Source organism: Amphiura filiformis, chromosome 1, assembly GCF_039555335.1.
Source record: "Amphiura filiformis chromosome 1, Afil_fr2py, whole genome shotgun sequence".
Lineage (NCBI taxonomy): Eukaryota > Metazoa > Echinodermata > Ophiuroidea > Amphilepidida > Amphiuridae > Amphiura > Amphiura filiformis.
Genome location: NC_092628.1, coordinates 21,180,021 through 21,200,808, shown reverse-complemented (window position 1 = coordinate 21,200,808; position 20,788 = coordinate 21,180,021). Strand labels below are relative to the sequence as shown.

General features: G+C 38.7%; 2 protein-coding genes across 2 annotated transcripts in view; one reads left to right on the top strand and one right to left on the bottom strand.

Moving 5' to 3' along the window:
• Positions 1–10,743, top strand: part of LOC140168709 (uncharacterized) — a 45,178-nt gene extending 34,435 nt beyond the window's left edge. The window contains exons 31-33 of the mRNA XM_072192153.1: positions 6,341–6,472; positions 8,407–8,566; positions 9,764–10,743. Of these exons, the coding sequence (XP_072048254.1) occupies positions 6,341–6,472; positions 8,407–8,566; positions 9,764–10,053 (582 nt within the window). The 3' untranslated portion in view covers positions 10,054–10,743. The remainder of the gene's footprint in view (positions 1–6,340; positions 6,473–8,406; positions 8,567–9,763) is intronic.
• A 2,603-nt stretch (positions 10,744–13,346) lies between these two features.
• On the bottom strand, positions 13,347–19,887 carry LOC140165763 (uncharacterized). The gene is made up of 4 exons (XM_072189089.1): positions 19,804–19,887; positions 16,567–16,795; positions 15,189–15,432; positions 13,347–13,662 (listed from the first exon to the last, which is right to left on the bottom strand). Exons 2-4 carry the CDS (start codon positions 16,746–16,748, stop codon positions 13,483–13,485), a joined length of 606 nt encoding a protein of 201 aa, XP_072045190.1. The 5' UTR covers positions 16,749–16,795; positions 19,804–19,887; the 3' UTR covers positions 13,347–13,482.
• Positions 19,888–20,788: the final 901 nt, after the last annotated feature.

Here is a 20,788-nt window from a genome sequence, read left to right as displayed (position 1 = left end):
ACGACCTTAATAATTTACATGAAATTTGCTCAAAACATTCATTATTTAACACTAATACGTCGAAATAATGCATAGTTTCTGACATGTTTAGGCCGTTGACTACGCGAATTTTACCTTATGTACGGCGCCATTGGTACTAACATATTCTGTTAGAAATTCCATTTTTGTGAGGTGCACCTATCGTATATTCATGAAATCTTGCCGCCAGACGGGGCTGGATCAATGCGTGTTAATATGTTAAACACACGCATCACTGATGCGTTAAACGTGTAGGAAAATAAACAGAATAACCCATCCCTATGATATACTAGGTAAATATATTCAACATTAATATTGCTTAAATTGTAGTTTGCGAGCGGGACCCGCGCGATGATTAGACTGCTATGCAAGGAAAGATGATTGTAGCGGTATTATTTCATGCGCTTACAGACACAAAACCCAGCCTGCTGAGAAGGCGATTGGTGTATTAAGGTTAAACAAAGTGTTGAAGGGCTTTACCTCCAGAAAAAATATATTATTACCTTATACGTAAGAAAATATGTCTACTTATCATGTGAAATAAAAAATCCGGAAAAAATTGTGTGAAAATGTGTTTTAGCCTATTTTTTCAGCTGTTATCAAGCACTATTATTCGATTTGTTTACAAGCGCCAAGCAACTGTCGTCTAGGAGAGTGATTGACATCTTTATTATTAGAGAAGAATGGAATCTGTATAGTTCATGAATATTCATGTAGTATTTACACAACCTGTATCCCAGCCATTTTTGCCTAGTTATCGTAATCGTTCATATAAGACACCCATATGATCCATGGTGTTAAACTTTATATCTCTCGATCTTTGCGATCCGAAATATTGAATTTCAACTTTAGGCACATCTCTAGCAAGATAATTAAATACCTGTCACAAATAGAGGTCTTGAAATGTTACTTGCAACGTTAAAAATGTGAATAGAGAACAAATCGGGTTCAAACATGCTTCAAAAATATGAAGGTAATTGTCAACGCCTACTACCAGAATAGCCGGAAGAGGGCAGACTTCATAAGGGAGTGTTCATAATATACTTTAGTGGGGACAAAGAATTGGGTTTTGGTTTTGTTTTTTATTTTATCTTCCTGTTAAGGTGTTTGGTTGGCACATTTTCGGGCATTTTCATGCACTTCACAGGAGGTTTTCGTGGTTTCTCTGTAGCTGCCGTGTGTACTTTTCCCCACGTACAGGGTATAAATCCCGGGGTATCTATATAAATAAATGAATAATAACATATAAAAAAAAGAATCTGGAACTTCAACGTCAAAAAACAAGACAAATTGTACCCTGCTAAAAATATCAACCCCTATCCTCTCTGAGAATAAAAATAATAAGACTCAACCTCACCTGCAAAAAAAATATTTTTCGGGGATAATTTGGGATAAGTTCGGGCCTATTTTATTGCGACAATTTTCAAAATCTATAAGGTGAAATGTGTCGTGGGGATGTTCGGCAGATTTGGGGTGCATTTTCAGCCATTTAGTTTAGACTCTGTTGTATTTTTAGCCATGATTTTATTGACCCTCAGTGTCATGAAAATTAGGTTCAAGAAGGGTATTTTCAATAATTTTCTCGAAAAAGTACAAATTTGCGAAAACTTTCAGTCCAAAAGTTGATACAATTTTGGGTCTGTTTTCTTCAAATTTGGTTTAAAATCGTACCGTAGTTTTTCGGAGTCACAGCCTCACATCCTTACCCAAACCAGCTTGAGAGGGTTCCCCGGTGTGTGCAAATTTGCAATTTATAGGCCTACACTCGTTATTTAAGCCTAAAATCAAAGTGTTAATACCATTAACACTGCCATGGCCCGTTTTGTCGTGATGACTGGCTTCCAAAATGTAGGCCTATTTTAAATTATAAATCTGGTCCCGCTAGAGGTGTGTTTTTACCCGCGGAGGTCTCTCCCTCGGGTTCGTGGATGTGCCACAGTTTTGGGGTAGGCCTACCTTTTCAACGACTCTGATGGGTGGGTTTACAGCGAAGACCAACTTTTGGGCGCATTTTGGCAAAAGTGCCCTTAAAAAAGCGTCAAATTAGGCCAAATTTGGATGACTTTGATCCCTTGGTACAAATGTTTTGAAGAGACCCGCCCGAGGTGTTTTTATTTTAAAAAATGGTCGGGCCTGCTAAAAAACCTCCCGGAATCAAGCATGGGTAGGCCTACCAAAATGCCTTGAGACCCCCCCCCCCAACCCAGCGCCGGGACCTACATGACGTGATATTCTCCGCGAGTCCACCAGAAAATATAAAAATACAACATTTTGATAGGGCTACTATATTTGTCTGTATAAAGAGCTAGGCGTGCAGGATTTGCCGACTCAATGTTCATTTTGAACCATTAATATTTGAGCCACGGCGCTCGGGAATGTGAAAAGCAGGGGGGGTAGGAGCAACAAATTATTTATGACGTGCGTGAGATTTTACTCATTTTCCAGCTTTTTTGCGTGAGATTTATTACCTAGGCGTGAGATTATACTACCTTGGCGTGAGACCGTGAGCAATGCGTGAGAGTTGACAGCCCTGCTTGTAGGCCTACCGCGTATGTCTACCGTGATGACAGTAGCGTAGCTGCCTGGGGGGCAATTGCAAAATTGCCTATTTGGGCCCCCGCCCCTAGTGCAAGGAAAAAAAAAGAGGGAAAGGGGGGGGGGGGAGAGAAAGAGGAAAAAAGAGAGGAGAGGGTGAGAGGAGGGGCAGAGAGATGGGGAATCCAAACGATATGCAATACAGCTCAATAGGCCTACCATATACGATTATGATAAGCCTGGCAAAATTGTCTATTTGGGCCCCGCCCCAGTGGGAAATTTGGTGGATTTGGGCCCCGCCCATAGGGCCTACAGTCTTGCCCCTCCTGGAAAAAATCCCAGCTACGCCGCTGCGTGATGATGTTGCAAAGTTGCGGAAGTTCATTCATAAATTTCCCATTTCCACTCGACAACAACAGACCAGCACGCATGGCCAGCAGTAGCTAATCCCCGAGCTAATCAGAGACATGTGCGTTTCTCTTTCAACAGAAAATAATGTGACCATGTGACTGACACGATGTACGCTTCAAATAATTATGCTCTCGGCGTCAAAAGTATGATAATGGAAAATATTTATAATGAACACTCCCTTATTTAGCCACACCTTTCTCGTGTTGCCTGGTATATCAGCAAAATCCTACACCTATCGCCTTCCCTTGGTAAAATCCCTGATAAAAACTTGTGATATTGAAATTGAATTTCAGCGCCAGAACTTCCGTCATTCTAGCATCATGGATGGATATGCAGTGGCGCCGCTAGGGGGGGGGGGCAATATTTCCCCCAATATTTTTTCTTTCCCATCCAGTTTTTAGGCAAAATCCCCACAATTCTGTAATTTTCCACTTTTTGCGGCAATTTCAAGTGCAATAAGTGCCCCCGTCTCAAATTCACTTCCCCCCGGGCCCCATGCCCCGTGAAAAAAATTCTGGTTCCGCCACTACAGGTATGGCCATAGCTAGGGGCGTTCCCACCCCCACCCGTTGCCCTTGGTTATGCTGGACGATGAGAAATTTAGAGCTTGTTCAATTCCGCCAATTTTAGAAATGTTAAAGGTAGGCCTATATACAGTGTAGGCATGTATATAGCCTATAGAAAAACGGATCACAGTCAAATAAAATATAAAAATCGTAGGCCCAATAATTTTACCAATGGCATTTATTGAGCTGCTCACTTCTTGAAAATCCTATGGTTTAATATTGATATTATATAATTGAGCTCCTTGTCAAGCTCCTCAGTAGGCCTACACATAGGAGAGTGACTAACTGAGCTCCGCTATTTTCAGAAATGAAGGCCTGGCCTATTAAATGAATAATTAGGATTGAGGCAGCCTTTTGTTTCATTTTACAGAACTTTTTAATCCCCCAAAATTAGTGGTTTTTTTTAATGGGGAATAGGCTTTTAAAACGAAATTCAAATTTGGCAATATTTTCCATTGCTTAATGAATTGATCTGCGTGAAAATGCCTAAACATGTGGCCAGAGCGGGATGACTGGTATAAAAATCTTAACTTGTGAGAAAGGCGTAGGCCTATGGGGTTGTATGAGGCTGTGGATCACGAAATGCCCCTTTAATGTGTGCTAGGTAAAGTCATTCTTCCTTTCGACCTGCCAAAATTTATTCCCCCCCCCGGCCCCGGCTTGCCCATAAATTGCTTCCTCGAAGGGCTGTGCAATCAATAAGCCAAAATTTCGAAGCGACTCGCTAAAAATCGTCTCGGCCAGCCGAAAATCGCAAGTTGTCCGCACCCCCTGGACTGCCAAATTTTGTGGCCCCCTCCCCTTGGCCTGCCAAAATGCCCCATCCCTTTGCATATAGCCTATATGTAGGCATATGCCAATTTTTTGGGATCCCCAATTTCCATACCCATGATACCCATATCTTAAAGGGGGTAACCCTATTGGTTTTGGATATGGATTGTCTTTAAAATTACATAATAATATCAAATATCGCCCCCTTTATGCTGCTTTGTGAAAAAAGCGAGAGCATTTTCGGCGTAAATGTGAATAAATAGCCAAATTTGCAATCCAATACCTTGGTATACGTGAATTGCATTCTGGGTAGGCAAGCAACAACAACCATTTCCGTTCGTATGACGAATTTAATGCTGGCATGCTGTACAATCAATGCCCGGCCCGTATTGAACGAAAAATATTTGTTTTTTTCGTACCGTTTCAGAAAAAAAGGAAACAAAATATATTTCCCCTTGCAATATGTACATTTCAAATGAATATAAAAAAAGTTTGGGTTAAAAATGGAGAGGACAAAAAACATTCCGACACCGGATTTTGAACCGGTTACCTCTTGGGTAGAAATCATGAAGCGCGCGATAACCGACTTAGCTAATCGGCCCGCTGCCTCCATCGTGGAAACTTTATAATTAAATACGGCACACCGTCTAGACGCGTCTCCTCAGCAGTTAGTGTGGTTCGCTTTTTCATAGAATGTGTATGACGTGAAACCAAAGTAGCTGTTGAGGCGACTGATATTACGAGCTATTTCTTTCATAATTCCCGGCCCAGAAATCCAAAGTATTTACCATTGTTTACAAACTGGTATACCTGTAAAAGCCGCTGTGTTTCATGATTTCTCCGAAATACATCGACTTGGAGCGTCAAATTTCAGGATAGTAATGAGAAAAATAGTATCTATTATGTGATACCAAAACCTCATCAACAATGAAAAAAATCGGGGATGATGCTGTCGATCGGGTTACGGACCTTTAAATGGATTTCTAAATACATGTATCTACCTGTTGCAAGCGCAGCATTGGCGCTAGATTTTAAGCTAGAAAATACCTAAATATTTTAAAATCCAAACTCGGCAACACCACTTTGTGACGAGCAAATACAGCCCGTCAGTAACATATGTCGTACATAAACAACGTGTTTAAAAAAAAAATGAGAGTGTCACTTCTGTCCAAAAAATTTTGAATTTTGGCCTTGAGCAGCGACAATCAGAGGTAAGAAAAACACAGTATGATGCAGCTTGAAATATAGAATCACTATATCAATTTTGAAGTTTGTACTTCAAAGCACAAGCCGAAACGAGGTGAAATGGTTCGAAAAAAAAATTGATTTTGCTGTATCTTTTTATCGCGAAACTGGACAATTTGGCAGCAGCGAGTCGGAAAAATAACAAATATCTCAATTTTCTGCTATCGAAATGAAAATTTAAATAGCACCTGCATGCAGAAGAGGGTTTATAGAAATAATGTAGGTCAGAATTTTGTCTATGAAATCTTGCACGGAATTATTATTACTGGTTACAAACGACATACAAGTGGAGGCCATTTTACTTCAAATTCGCCAACATTTTAAGCTTACATAAAAAATCGAGACAACCAATATCAAGAATGAATATGCACATTCTTTTACTGACTTGTTTGTAGTGTGCGTCGAAGTTCCCAACAAAATCGCCACTTCCAATGAGAAATTATGGCCGTGTTCCCAAAAATCTTGATGCTCAAAAATAGAAAAAAAATTGAAATGTTTGAAAAGTACATTTCATTTTGAGCCAAGTGGAAAATTCAAGCATAATAATGACCCTTACACTTTCAGCTTTTAGGCGTAGTTTGCGTTTTCTCTCTCCGATATTTATTTCCAGAAATAGATAAGTTTAAAGGGGGCTATGTGCATCCCATTTTGCTTCTGAAAATGGCAAAATTGTGTATAACCTTAACCTTAAGCACCTAAGTTCACACCTGAGGAGGGTGTTTATGTCAACAATGGGCTAAATACTAATTTTTGATTGTATTTTCATTGAAGTCAGTGCTGTATTTTTGTTACAGAATTTGATTGACACAGTACAACCATCATCCCGTAGACATCTGAGGATTGTCCGCACATCAAAGTCTGTGACACTCTACGACTCCAGACTTGGATTGCTGGTCTCAACTTGCGGACAGAACATCAAGGTTGAGGTAAGTATTTGTTCTGGTCAGTGGCGGCACCAGTAATGTTTTCGTGGGGTATTTGGGGGGGGGCAAAGTGAATTTCAGGGGGGGAAAATCGTCAAAAGTTGCACAAAATTGCTGCAAAAAGTGGAAATTTATGTAATTTTGGGGTTTTTGCCTCAAAAGTTGGGGGGGCGGTAAACTGTTGGAAAGAAAAATGCCCACCCCCCCCTCCGTTTCTTTTGATTTACATGACTTTGCCTTTCTGTCAAGCAAAATTGTATTGGTTTTTTGAAATTACTAGTGTAAGTTGCTTTACTCTACATTCCAACAGAAAGCAACTTTGGGGAAATGTGATTAAAATCTAAAAAAACAAATCAATTACTGATATTATTAAAAAAGGGTGGTCTTAACCCTGGAATTATGGAAACTTTTGAACCTCATAACTGCTAAATTGTTGGTCTAAAGTATATATAATTGAATACCTGATTGGAAGAAGGGCCCAACTCCAATTTTTTACAAAAACGAGTTAGACCCAGCATTTTATTGCCAGCAGATTGTTCTTCCTTGTGTGTGAAAGATAAGCCAAAATCCACTCTCTAAATAGACTTCCACGTACACTTAATCATGGTTTTCATGGAAGAAAGGCCGAACTCTATGGAGTTGGGCCCTTCTTCCACAAATATTGGGTTAACCCTGGACCCTGCTTTTTGGGATCGGAAGTCAAAGAAGATCCGAAAAAGTCAAGGAGAAGAAGAATTTTGACTTGGCACCCCGGGATTGAACCTATGACCCCTTGCATGCCAACCGAGCGACCACGGACCGGTAGCTACATCGGGTTATTGCTGCCCGCCAGCAATTCCGTGCTCATATAACACTTCGGTTGATTGCGTCATCGCAGACCCTGGGATTCATGCATGCGCAGAATTTTTCATCGTAAGATTTTTGGGTGTTAGGGTTAACATAGGCTCTAATCTGGAAAAATACATCTTAGTTAACCCTAACACTGGACCCTGCTTTTTGGGATCGGAAGTCAAAGAAGAACCGAAAAAGTAAATCGGAGGACGCAGTTTTGACTTGGCACCCCCGGGATTCGAACCTATGACCCCTCGCATGCCAACCGAACGACCACGGACCGGTAGCTACATCGGGTTATTGCTGCCCGGGCAGCAATTCCGTGCTCATATAACACTTCGGCTGATTGCGTCATCGCAGACCCTGGGATTCATGCATATGCAGAATTTTTCATCGTAAGATTTTGTAAGATTTTTGGGTGTTAGGGTTAAAGAGGAATTTTGTTCATCCATGAAATCTGCTTTACACTACAATAAACTTTATGTAAAATAATACATGCTTCTACTTGTGCAATTAATGGATAATTACCAAATTTTTGTAGCTATTTATAACACATCTGCTTACGGAACTGGCACTTGCAGTATATTAGTGGAAGAAGGACTCCATTTTTGTGAACGCCTAACCCTTTCCGATGGGTGATCCCCCTGGTGTTAAGAAACACCATGGACCACCGCTGCCACCATTTATGTCACAAACCCCTCCCGGAAATATCCTGCCCCTCTCGAGCCACTTCCGGTCCTGCCGAGACTCGAACCCTGGGTTTAAGAGGCGAGCGCGCTAGCGTATAGACCAAAAGAGGACTTCCCCGTCAGGTCTATAACACTAACGCACTTATACCTCTGTGACAATATGAAGAGCCCCATCCACAAAAGTGTAAAGGGTTTTGAGCAAATCATTGATACACATAGTTATATATGCACAAGTAAACCTGCAGATGTGTGTTTCAACCCATTAGCTCAGTTTGTAAAGTGCCGGACTTTAGTACAATTTCATGTTTTCGAAAGTGCTTGATAGTAAGCACATAATTATGCTAACTATCGAGTTTTTACGGTAATTATTTAAATTTCTGTACTTATGTGTAATTTTTCTATTTACACATTTTACAGGTTGCTCGTCGATTCCAAGACCAGGTATGTGGTATATGCGGACATTTTGACGGTGAGCTCACAGATGAACTGCAAGGACCATCCAAAGAAATCTACAGCAATGCCAAACAGAGTGCTCTGACCTATCAGCTGCAATCCATCCCAGAGGAATGTGCTCAAGGTAAGGAAGAACCCACACCTGCCGATCTAACATTGCCTCTGATTGGTCATTACATGATATCTGTATTTTAATCACCAATCAGAATGAAGCTTTGCAAATAATTCACCCCAATTTTTTTGCATGGTGAAATTATTCTAACAATGTTGCTGATTGGTCCAATTGAAAATGAAAACTTCTTTTTGGCCAATCGGTAGGTAGTTCTCATGGGGTTAAAATACTTTTATTTCAGGGGTTGCTTTAAAAATGAAAAATCGCCCCTGTAATTAAATAAAATGTGGGCGCTACTTTCAGTATTCCGGGGGCTTAATACCCATAATCCCCATTCAATTTAAAGAGGAAGCCCCGCTAGAGCTGTTCTTTTGGGGTGAACCAAACCTGCCTGGTTATCAAATTAATCAGTGACAATGTTATCTCTGAATTTGACAGGTGCTAATTGATGTTTTAATGTTATTGCAGCAAATACCACTTGTCATATTCAGAGATAACTTTGTCACTGATTAATTTGATAACCAGGCAGGTTTGGTTCACCCCAGAAGAACTGCTCTGGCGGGTCTTCCTCTTTAAGCTACAAGCTTCAAATAGTTTCCTTTCAGGGGTTACTTTCAATTAAAAATCATCCCCATAATTGAAAACCAGATATTGGAGATCTTCTCAGCATGTTATCATGTGAGGAATGGGCTATTCCATTTAAAATCCACACTCCCCCTGTGGAACTTTTGGAAATATCTGCCAAATTTCAAATGGAATGAGCACATTAGGCAGCTCCATTTGAATTTCATACACCCTCCAAGAAAAATTCAACCTGAATGAGCACATTAGGCAGCTCCATCTGAATTTCATACACCCTCTGAGAAAGATTCAACCTCAATCTTCTCCTGCTGAGGGGAGAGCGAGTTTCAAATGGAGCTGCTAATGTGTTAATTCCACTTGAAATTCATACCCCCTCTGTGGAAGATATTTCCAAAATCTTCCACAGGGGTAGTGTGGATATTAAATGGAATAGCCCAATCATGATTGTTTTGGTGATCGGCCTCCATGTGAGGTAGAAAACACCATTTGAAAAAATTGGTCCACTGTCAGTAGTCAACAACAAAGTGTCCCCAAATGTGGTTCAAAATGACGCCCAAATAAAGATCACATAAACATACTATTTTTCCTGATTTTATGAGAATATTTCTAATACTTTAATCATTGCAGAGTGTGTTCCACGTTCCAACATCCTGAGACAAGATAGGACTCTTGCAGGAGTTGATAGTAGCTGCTACTCTAAGGTGCTTATCCCACGCTGCCCTAACACATGCAGAGTCGCCGAAACCAAACGTGTTAAGACCGACTTTGTCTGCCTTCCGCGTGACAGTGGCCTCAAACTAAAGCTTGATGATAGCATTCAGAGACAACGTCCCCATGAGGTTGTACGTAAACTAGAGAGCAAGAATGCAGACTTCTTAATCCGGGAGACTGAGATCCACACCCGTTGCCAACAGTGAGCGACATCCACCCGTTGCCAGCAGTGAGCGACATCCATTGCCAACTGATAGACATTTTTAAAGCTTTTGATAAGATAGATCAGTCAGGATCTTTAGCAATTACTTTTCACTATAAATGATGATCAAAATGCAATCTTTATGGTTTTGAACTTACATAAGTTTTATTTGTCTCATAAACTCAAATACATTTTTCAAATATACCAATAGTTGTAGGTACAAGCACATTTTTTATGCATCAGATAGCCCGAATTTGATTTGCAAGCTTACTTTTTGCCTTAAAACATAAGCCGTATTTACTTCCATACAAAAATTAATATATAGGCCTAAGCAGTGTTTCAACCTATTAATATCATTCTAACTCATTTTCTTTCAAAATTGTGTATTATATCCATTTTTTGTAAATTAGTTTCATCTCTGTAGTCCAAAAAGCAGCTAAACTTATATCCCCGATGTACCAAGTTAGTTTTTATAGTTAGACAAACATTAGTACCCGAAAAAGAGCTCAAAATTAGCATTGTCACTTTTATTTTGTGTATTTAGTCTAGGCATACCATTTTTAGTTAGATATTGACATAATAATAGTTCAAAACAGAGCTTTAAATTATATCACTTTAGTTTATCTATGCAAAGTAAATGCAAAACTGCTTCAAGTTAACTATAATAGAGGTATTTTGTGCAATTGTCAGTAGTATGTACGGAATATAAGGAATGTCCCAAGATGACCACAGATATTTATAAGTTTTTGTACCCACATACTTTAACAATACTATATTTCAAAATATTTTAATATCACCAATGTCAACAGACAAGTTGTGGTTTGCAAAATGCATGAACTTCATGGTAAATTAGTGAGAGGAAGACATTTTGAAAATTAAGTCGTTCATTTCAAAATTCAAATATTTCTGACTGGATTTAAATGGTAGTACATCTTTGTTGAGACGCCCTGTACATTGTAAATTTAATTGCTATGCATGTATTATTGGTAAAATGAATGCCATATTGTGTCTTGTCTCAAGTTGAGAGTGCTGCCAATGCCTTTACATGGCGCTTGTGTTGCGTTGCGTTGCCTGCATGCAAACAAACCACCCTCCTGCGTGTGTGTATATGCCCTGTGGGATTCATTAAGCATGCAATTCCAACCTGCCAATGCAAAAAGCACATGGTGTTGCTCTCAATTTGAGATGAGACCTATATTTTGCAGCATTTTAGGCATCTATTTGAATTAAAAATAAAAATGCTTTATACATATATATTGAACAATAAAAAGCTTGAAATCAGCCAAAAAGCAGACCACAGTTTGCCTTAACTAGTTATTTGTGTGGAATCCATTTATATTGATGGGCCTGTATTTAAAAAAATACTGAATTTCTGAACTTCAAATTCAAGAGGTCAAATATTTCAGGGGAAGGGGCACTTGTAAACGGAAAAAGGTTGTAAGCATGTTCATTAACCGAGAACACAGAATTGGGTTTTTTTGTTCGGCCATCACCAATTTGCGAATTTGGGGTATTGTTTTCGACTTGAATCTGTGCTATTAGTTTCAATTATTGATCACACTGAAAAATCAAAAATAATAATAATAGATGAATAAATATTGTATTATTTATAGTTTTAATCTAATGTCTGTGTTTTCCATTATCTTGAAGAATCGCAATAATGCATTAATGATGACTGTATACCAAACCCTACAAGGAAGTTTTCAGTTTGAATAAAGAATTTTTCAAAATAAAGGAAAACATTGCTTAAAGACATTGGAATTGACTGTGACTTTCATTTTTGAGTGATGTGCCCAAGCAGTACCATCTTAAGGGAGGGATGTATTTCCACCCTAGGCTATTACCTAACTTTGTCCTCTACTTTCAAGCTTGACCCTTGCTAAGGGTATTTGTCAGACGAAGGGTGATTTCCTGAGCAAAATCCTTGTTAAGGGTCACTTTTACACTCTTGTAAATCCTAGCTTAGCAAGGTAGTTGTGAGATTGCATTCACAAACATGCTTACAACTTACTTTCATATATCAGTGGCCTTTGTGGCCTGAGGCCTCCCTGAATTTTGAGGCCTGTATGTGATGAGTCATTAATATTGTCACAAAATTATTTGATTTTGAAGTTAATATATATCTCCAGCAGGAAAATGTTGATATTGGAATGGAAAGCATAATTTAAAGATGCACACAGGATCATTTTGACAGGAAAATATTTTGACTTTATTTTCACTATATCTTTTAAAGTAACAAAGATATGTATACATATTTGGAAAGGAAATGATGAAAGAATTCAACTGTATTTGAATTTGGAATAATACCCATATTTGAAAATAGCCCAAAAATGTGACAACAATTGCATGTTATTGTTCTAGAGTCAAAACTCTGGTTACTATCTCAAATTAGCTAAATTTTTTCATGGACCAAAATAGATCAAAATTTCATACCAATTTTTGCCATAAAACAAATTTGAGGAATTAATTTTTTTAAATGAGAGAGTAGTAAGTCTTTATTCTCCAGATTAAAAATCTGTATATTTTATATTCTGGTAATGTAGGCATAACTGGATATAGTGTTTTTGGACTATGATTGCTGTTTCCAACTAATTGATGTTTCCAAATTTTAATTCTTTTCATCATTTCCTTTGTATCTAGGCTTTTAAAAGATATAGTGAATATACAGTTTTAAAATGTCCGCCAAATGTAATGCTGCGTGCAGGGGCTACATGCACCCTTAAAGCATATATTAAGCCAGAGAAAAATTAGCACATAATAATGAAAAAAATCAACATTAGGTGACAAACAACTGGCTGCCGTAATGCACGTTAGTAACCATTGGGTCATACACCTGTTCCAAATTTCGATATGCCATAGGCTTTGTGTTGTGATCATTTCGATCAGTGGTTCGTAACAAAGAAAGTATGAGCCTGTTGCAGTGGCGTAGATTTCTTTTTGACATTGGGGGGGATGGAGTTGAAAAAAGTCTTGAAGTATAGTGAATCCAACACCTTTTGGCGACAAAATAAGTGTATGGTACAAATGCGCGCGAAAAATTTTGCTATTTTGAAGCTAAACTTATGAAATATGGTGCCAAAGGGGAATGAATGCGCGAAAATTTGCATTTTTGGGGCTAAAATGGGCAAATATGAGGTTAATTTGATCATAAACCCATATTCAGGCGTCAACATTGGGGGATGATTGTATGGACCATCCCCCTGGCAAAATATTGGGGGGGGGGATAAATCCCCCCATCCCCCGGGATCTACGCCTATGGCCTGTTGACCTGGCAACAGTAATATTCTAACGTGCACTACGACAGTGAATACACACTTATATGCGTGGCATTAAAAACTAATGTCAAAATAATTATGGAAGCTGGTCACCACAAGGAAATGACAAATCTCTGAATGCCCTCTTTTAATTATTCAAAACACTGTTATTAGTTAATTTAATTGATGTCGGTGTACAGTGCTCCTAATGCATTCTTGAATTGCTTTAACTCTGCTTCCAGTTTAGCGATTCGGTCTAGTGTAGCAAACAGCTCCTGGAGTTTTGCCTGCATGATTTTACCATTGTGATCATATACTTGGTACATGGACTGCTCTAGTAGGCCGTACGATCTTGCCACCTTGTTATGGAGAAAAAAAGATAACAATTTAAATTGAACAAAAATGGATGAGCAAAATAATCTTACATCTAAAACCTAATAAATATAAAGCACCAAACACTGTTGGCTCTTAGGTTAAGCCTAATTACAAGTATAGTCCGTATACCTTCCTCGAGTCAGTAAGAACTGTTAATTTTTGCAGGAATCTGTTATGCTAATTGGATTCCCTGCATAATTTCCTTTCTGAAAATACTTTTATATACTTCTCATCATTACATTTAGAGATGCAATAAAAAATGTATCTAAGGCCAAAAAAAAAGTTGTTTGTGTGCCCGCTCTTCAGTTTAAGGCCTGAACAATTTTTTTTTTTAAATTTTTTTTTTTTTCAGATTTGGAGTATCTCTGGACCTAGCTAGAGCTAAATGCTAGGATCTTTCAATGTTGAAAATAAAAAGCCCAAAAAACATTTTCTGTCTTCAATATGCAAAGTTATAATTTGTGTTCATGTCATAGTCTATTATTATTAATGACTTCAAAATACATTGGATTTATATCCATTTTGAAATCATTAAAAGACAATGACATGAACACAAACTATAACTTTGCATATTAAAGAAACAAAATGTTGTTGTTTTTTAAGTCACCATGAATGATTGTAGCTTTTAGCTCTAGCTAGGTCCAGGAATACATAAATCCGGAAAAAAAATAAAATAAAAAATTCCGCCCCCGCACCTCCTCTTTCAAAGCTGTGGAGGACAAACAAACAATTTTTTTTTACTGACTCGTTGAAGGTATACAGACTATAGAAAGCATTTTTTAAAAAGTGTGAAGTTCATTTTTCTTTTTCAATGTACTGGATATCATTCCAGTAATGCAAAAAGAACAATGAACTTGGCTCTTTGTAAAAAAATGCTTTCTACTTGTATTTTGCATAATGGTCTTGCTATAAGCCTAGGCCTAAATGACAAATTAAAATTGGGTGTGAGCCAGTTAAATGTAAACTTGGTGTAAAAGAAATCAACTGAATTCATTGTCTTTCTTAGGTTCCTAATTATGATGTTAAGATTGCGTACTCATCATAATTTGCTCAGGGCATGTGCATTTTAAATCGCCCACCACATTTCGAAAGTACAAGAAAGCCATTGAACAGTGTAGCGGTTTGTTGAAGCATATCGATAGACTGTTGAAGCATATCGATAGACCAGTCCCTCGTCTTTGTTGATAAATAATGATTTCAAGTTGTCTTTAAGCAGTATTCAGACTTTTTTTATTATGCGTACAATATTGTATGCAACATATCTCGTTGTTTAATCTATTGCCATTCTATTTCCAGTAATGTTTAAGTTCTAACGAATGTTTGATGACGTAAAATCGATAATATATTTCTACTAGATATTACATATTATCGATTTTTCGTCATCAAACATTCGTTAGAACTTAAACATTAATGGAAATAGAATGGCAATAGATAAAATAATGTTGATATGTTGCATACAATATTGTACGTACAATACTCGGAGTCTGTGGAGCGCTTAAGTGTACCTTACCTGCATTTCCATTGACTTTTTAAAATCAGCCAATAGCACTGTATCTTCCTTTCTTTTATTGTTAATCTCATCTATAAGCTGCTGTGCCTTCTCATTGATTTTTTCTCTGCTTGTGAATTCTGCTGATGTCCTCTGTCTCTTTGCAGGGGTTGGGGTGTAAGGTTGGTGATGTACTATACTGCTATCTTCAGTAGATGACGTATTATAGCTTGTGGTAGATGTGGTAGCTGATTCCTCTGGTATTCTGAAATGAAATAAAAAGAATCCAAGCTGGATGATATCATGAAGAGCAAAATGCCAACGGTGCCCACAGCTTAGGGTATTTGACCAATGTATCATACCTGCAATGACCTATGGAGCAGAAACAGAGCCCATAACAAGAAATCCAAGCTCCAAACAATCACCAAAAGGGACAGGAAAATGGGCAAATGGATCAAACAATGGTTCAAGACATCACTGAACATTATGAAAAACAAGAAATGGAAATGGAGGCTGAGGACAAATTCACAAAGTAGGGGGAGGCAAAACCCAGGGCAAAAACAAGATGGAGGGATAAAATTGTTAGGTTTTCAGGCATAACATGGATGAGAGCAGCACAGGTCCATATCCACCAGCTTGGGTATTGGGTAGGCCTTTACTGGTAGCAGGCCAATGATGGCTGAGATAGAGAGATAAACAGAAATTCTTACTGCCTTGAACTCCTGTGTCTAAGCCCCAAATAAACATCAGAGGTGAGGGCATTCCTCTATACTCCCTTGTTGCCAGAATACCATGTAGCATGCAATCATGCAACTGTACCAAATTAAAAGTAAATTGCTGTTTGATGACGAGAATGTTTTGACAAGGCGGCATTAGCAATATGTATGAAACATAGTACTGTGATTCGATAATAACAGCCAATCAGAGACAAGTGTGTTTAACATAGTGAATATGCTACGTACGTAGTAAAATATGTTCTCGTCAAATGTTTTCAATCCAGGGCCGTAGCAAGCGGGGCGGCCGGGGATGCCATGGCCGCCCCACTTTTTGAGAAATTTGTTTTGTTTTTCTTTATATCTTTATTTCAATTTGGGCATGTATGTATAATTTGGCCGCCCCACATTTGTGATGACCGCCCCACATTTTTCAACCTTGCTACGGCCCTGTTTCAATCATTAACTAGGCCCTATTTAGTAAACTTTCTGTGAAGGAAACTTGTTTACTGCCTTCAGGGCCTAGATTTTGTCTTGGTTTGCGAGAATCAAAATCCATCATAGTCACTGCACTTATGATACAATGAGAGAAGTTGATTCTCGCAAATCGCAACCGAATCTTTATACAAGAGTCATTACGAGAATCGATTCTGTGATTCTTGTCAAAATCTAGGCACTGACCTTACCTTGATTCCATAATAAAATCCCCTGTTTGGGGCTCTATAGTGTTAGAGCTGCCTTCTGCTGCTGATGAGTGTGAGTCATTTCTTTCTTGAACTTGATCATCAACCATGTTTGCTTCTCCTGGGCTACTGGTACTACTGGTACCTGAATCATTCTTCAGTGAAGGTGCTTTAAAAATATCCATCTGGCATTCAAGTATTTTGGCTAATTTGTATTCAGGTTAGCACTTACCTACAAGAAAAAAAATAGAACTATAGGAGGTTAGCTATCACTGTTAAAAAAAAAAAACTTGTACTTTTCTCCTAGTGTAGTCCTGTAGGCTGTAAATATGGTTTAGCACTTGTTCTGTGCATGGGGACAGTGATAGCCCGAGAAATGTACCTTTTTTGGACTTGAAATTTACCAAAAATTTGAAAAGGTACCCTAAACAAGTTGTTCAGTTTCAGGAAACTACCCTTATTCTTGAAAATGAGTGTTTTTTAGACCCTAAATGCGTCACTCGCGTAACTTGCCTTGCCTAAAAAAAAACGCCCCCTTTTTGTTGTTTTTTGGTCACGCATGCGTACAGACCATTTATGTGAGTGGCCCAAGGGGGGCACTTATATGCTTTTATGTGTACTAAGCGTGTACGCAGTGTCAGGCGCGTGTACACTTTCTTCTGTACGGCGCTATATTTGTGTGTTTATCGCATTCACAGTGTTCCAGTTTGGCCAAGAAATACTTGATTATAGTGAGAGGGTGAAAGCGACCCACTGTCACATGCAGTGTTGGAATTAGGCACTTTTTTATGCGTAGCAAAATTTGCTTTCATTACTTTTCTCTTGGTACATTCACATACTTCAGTGTGTAAGTCTATGGCATAAAAATTGATAAAATTGTGTAGCAATGCATTTTGCTACGGGATACCACTTTCCAACGCTGCACATATGCACATCTACCATTTTCCACTGAGTACCGTACCCCCAGGCTAGGCCTAGGTAAGTTTTATATACAGTTTAGTCCTTCGCCAGCTAGGCCTAGGCATGCTAAAGTTTGTTTGGACTTCGGTTTATAAAGGTGGAAAAATAAGACTCAACTCATACATAAAACACTGTGTATTGTCATGATTGTCGATATAGAATGGCATGCATGCGATTGGGCGTAATAATGCTTACGCTAGACACGCATATAATGTGAATTTATGCGAGCGTGAGTTGGGACTTTATTGATGCACGCAGTAACAAAAACCCGAATAATTTCTGCCTAATAAAAGCCGAACAAACTAGTTTAGGCCCAGGCTCTAGCCTAGCCTAGACTAGGCTAGCATGCTTATTGGTTATTGGTTATTGTTATGGTTATTGAATAATTTCATAATTTGTTAATGTTATTTCAAGAACTAGGGCAGCATAAATCTACTTGTAAACGGAAGTATAATTCACGTCGTAGCAGGGGTCGCGCTAAGTTGCGTTCTTGCGCGCCACGCGCATTTTTTTAAGTTTGAGCGCATCTATTCATTTTTGCATACCAGTTCAGGGGTTTTCATGCGCGCAGAAAAATGAAAACATGTGAAAGAAAAATAAAAGCTTCGATCTCCAATATTTACGACCTGTCCAGAAATTATGTAACATAAAATGCAATAACATAAATGTTGAAGTGAAGTCGCCAGTAGCATTGTAACATAATTTAAAAATAAAAATAAAATACACACCTCCAGCGTAATTTAACACAGATTGTGATATTGTATAGAATCACTGATGAGTTTTATTGCAGTACTGAATGACGACACGTACGTGAGTTGGTAATTTCTAATTCTAGGGATCGGTAAGGAATACTTCAAGGGTGGTGTGTAGAGATATGCCAGCGGTGAAATACGAGGTCGTAGAAGGAAAAGGTGACAAAAATTTGCCCTTGAATTATGTTTTATAGTCAAAATACTCCAGTAATTCAATAAATATCATGATATTTGGCCTAAACTTGAACTCATTAGCAATGAAATGTCATTTTTATTGAGTAAATCATGGCTTTTTCACTCGTCACATGTGACTTGCAATGCTGTTGAATTCTGCACTTTGCCAAAGTGGAACTTCATATTATGGAGTTCGGGGAACTTTTAATGGCATAAAGCAACACTTTTATAGCAAGTACACTGCGTGGGAACTTTCTTTAAAAGCCAGATAGTTGGTTAGGGAGTGATCGTTATTTACGACAGGGGGTAATGGGCGCGTTTTGAGGGGGGGAATCGAATTTTTTGGGTCTTGAGCCTGAGGGTGGAACACAAAATTTTTCGTTGAACCAGGAGGGGGGAACGCGAAATTTTTTGTCGATATTTTTTCCAAAGCGCCCATTACCCCCTGCCGTAAATAACGATCGGTCCCTTACATGACATTGCCTTAATAGCGAGAATCGCGGCGTGAAAGGGAGATCGCGTTTTTGCCAGGCCATAAACTATTTATAGGTAACCCAGGCAAACCTTAGTTAACACATTTGCTAGTCAGTCAAATTCGCCGACAATGTCAATGCATTTTTACATAGAAATTTAAAACAAGTGCCCGAAGAAAGACACCTACATAAATGTTTTCTATACTTCACTTGACCCAAATATATGATTTTTATGGTGATAAGTCACCCAAGACATGGAATTTTAGAGGATTTGGATAGCATTTCCATTAAAAAAGCTGCTATCATAATGAGACTAAGATCTAGAAACACCCCGAAATGCCGCTTTTGGGGAATTTTGCTAGCTGAATCTTTTTGATGAAAGTCAATCTTTGACAAGATGTAACTTTGCTACGGAAAGTGCTATGAAAAAAAGGTTTTCAGTTTTGGCTTAGTTTACTCAAGGGCTTTAATTTGATATATATAAAACGATGCAATTTGATGGCAAATTTGAATTCACCTAGGATACCTACTATTTACACATAACCAAAATCACAAAATCTGATACTGATATATTGAAACGGGCATTCAATACTTGACTAGAGAACCCCTCATTTTAGGATTTGAGCGCATATTTTTAACACTTTCAGGGGGTTCAGGGGTTCTGAGAACCCCTGGATTTAAAACCTAGTGCTACCCCTGCGTCGTAGGTACTCGTGTACTGTCTACATGCTAAATTTCAGTGATTTTGGACTACATGGAAAGCTTAATGTTTTTGGGTTTTTTTTTTTGTCACGGTCACCGGTCATGACGGGTCATCGGTTTCATCTGTCAGCTTTACAGTGTTTAGAAAAACTAATCAAGATTACTATATTGTTACCTACCGAATTCTAAGTTGATCATTTCTGCTATTTTGATTGTAAAATTCGGTGTCTGATCTCAAACATCTTCCAAACTTCTGACAAAATTGATTGATTGATTGATTGATTGTTTCATGAAGATGCCGTTGAGGGCAGCAATCAAGTTACAATTCAGCCAGAACAGGACACGTGAGTCAGAATTTAAAAAGAAAGATGACACTTTTTGGGTAGTTTGAAAAAGTGAAGAGCAAAAAAATAAATATATAAAGAAATAATAGGATTTGTTATTATTTTTAAACATTTTTGTTAGAATTGTTACGCCTTTTTTCTTGATTCTTTTTGACGCCCCTTCCCCCGCCCTTTCGTTTGAGAGGGGGCTTTGTACGTGGCATGGAAGTTGTTTTCATTTTGGCCAACTTAAAAGCTTTGAACTGTACGGTTAGGCGACTAAAAAAGAAAACCCTGTTCTACGGGCCCGACCGATCCAGATTTTGAACAAATTGGGAAAAACATTTTTCCTGTAGGCCCAATTGAATACCGTACCGGTACCGGTATAGGCCTACCGACCCAAATTTCGGATAATAATTTTCTCAAATTGCAAATTATTTACAGATTTTGGTGATTTTTTGGGTCATTGCGAAAAAAAAGAAAAAAAAAGGGCCGACCGACCGACCCTACTTCAAAGGTCTGTCCGCCCGTAGAACATTTAACAGGGTTTCTTTTTTTCGTCGCCTTACTGTGATATGCATTAGCGCCCGAACCCGGCTTGAAATGTGGGTGGGGGGGGGGACAATCGGGTCATTTTGCCGGTGGGGGACACGCCCCTCCCCCGGACTGAGTCATGGTGATATGTGAAGGGTCGTCGAGCTGACGAACTCATTAGATTAGTCAAATTGTGCCCCCGGGCAACAGTGGGTGGGGTGTCACCGTGTGTGTGTGTCTGGGGGTGGGGTGTGTGTGAGGGGGATTTTAGTGTGTGGCGGGGAAAAGCCGGGGGTTGAGCCCAATT

What these genes read in the sequence shown, in the direction of transcription:
- LOC140165763 (XM_072189089.1), bottom strand. Translation starts at nt 16,748, where the DNA reads ATGGATATTTTTAAAGCACCTTCACTGAAGAATGATTCAGGTACCAGT. An exon ending in GATTTTATTATGGAATCAAG is followed by an intron (nt 15,433 to 16,566) that starts GTAAGGTCAGTG and finishes ATTTCATTTCAG; the next exon opens with AATACCAGAGGAATCAGCTA. An exon ending in AAAAGTCAATGGAAATGCAG is followed by an intron (nt 13,663 to 15,188) that starts GTAAGGTACACT and finishes CTCCATAACAAG; the next exon opens with GTGGCAAGATCGTACGGCCT.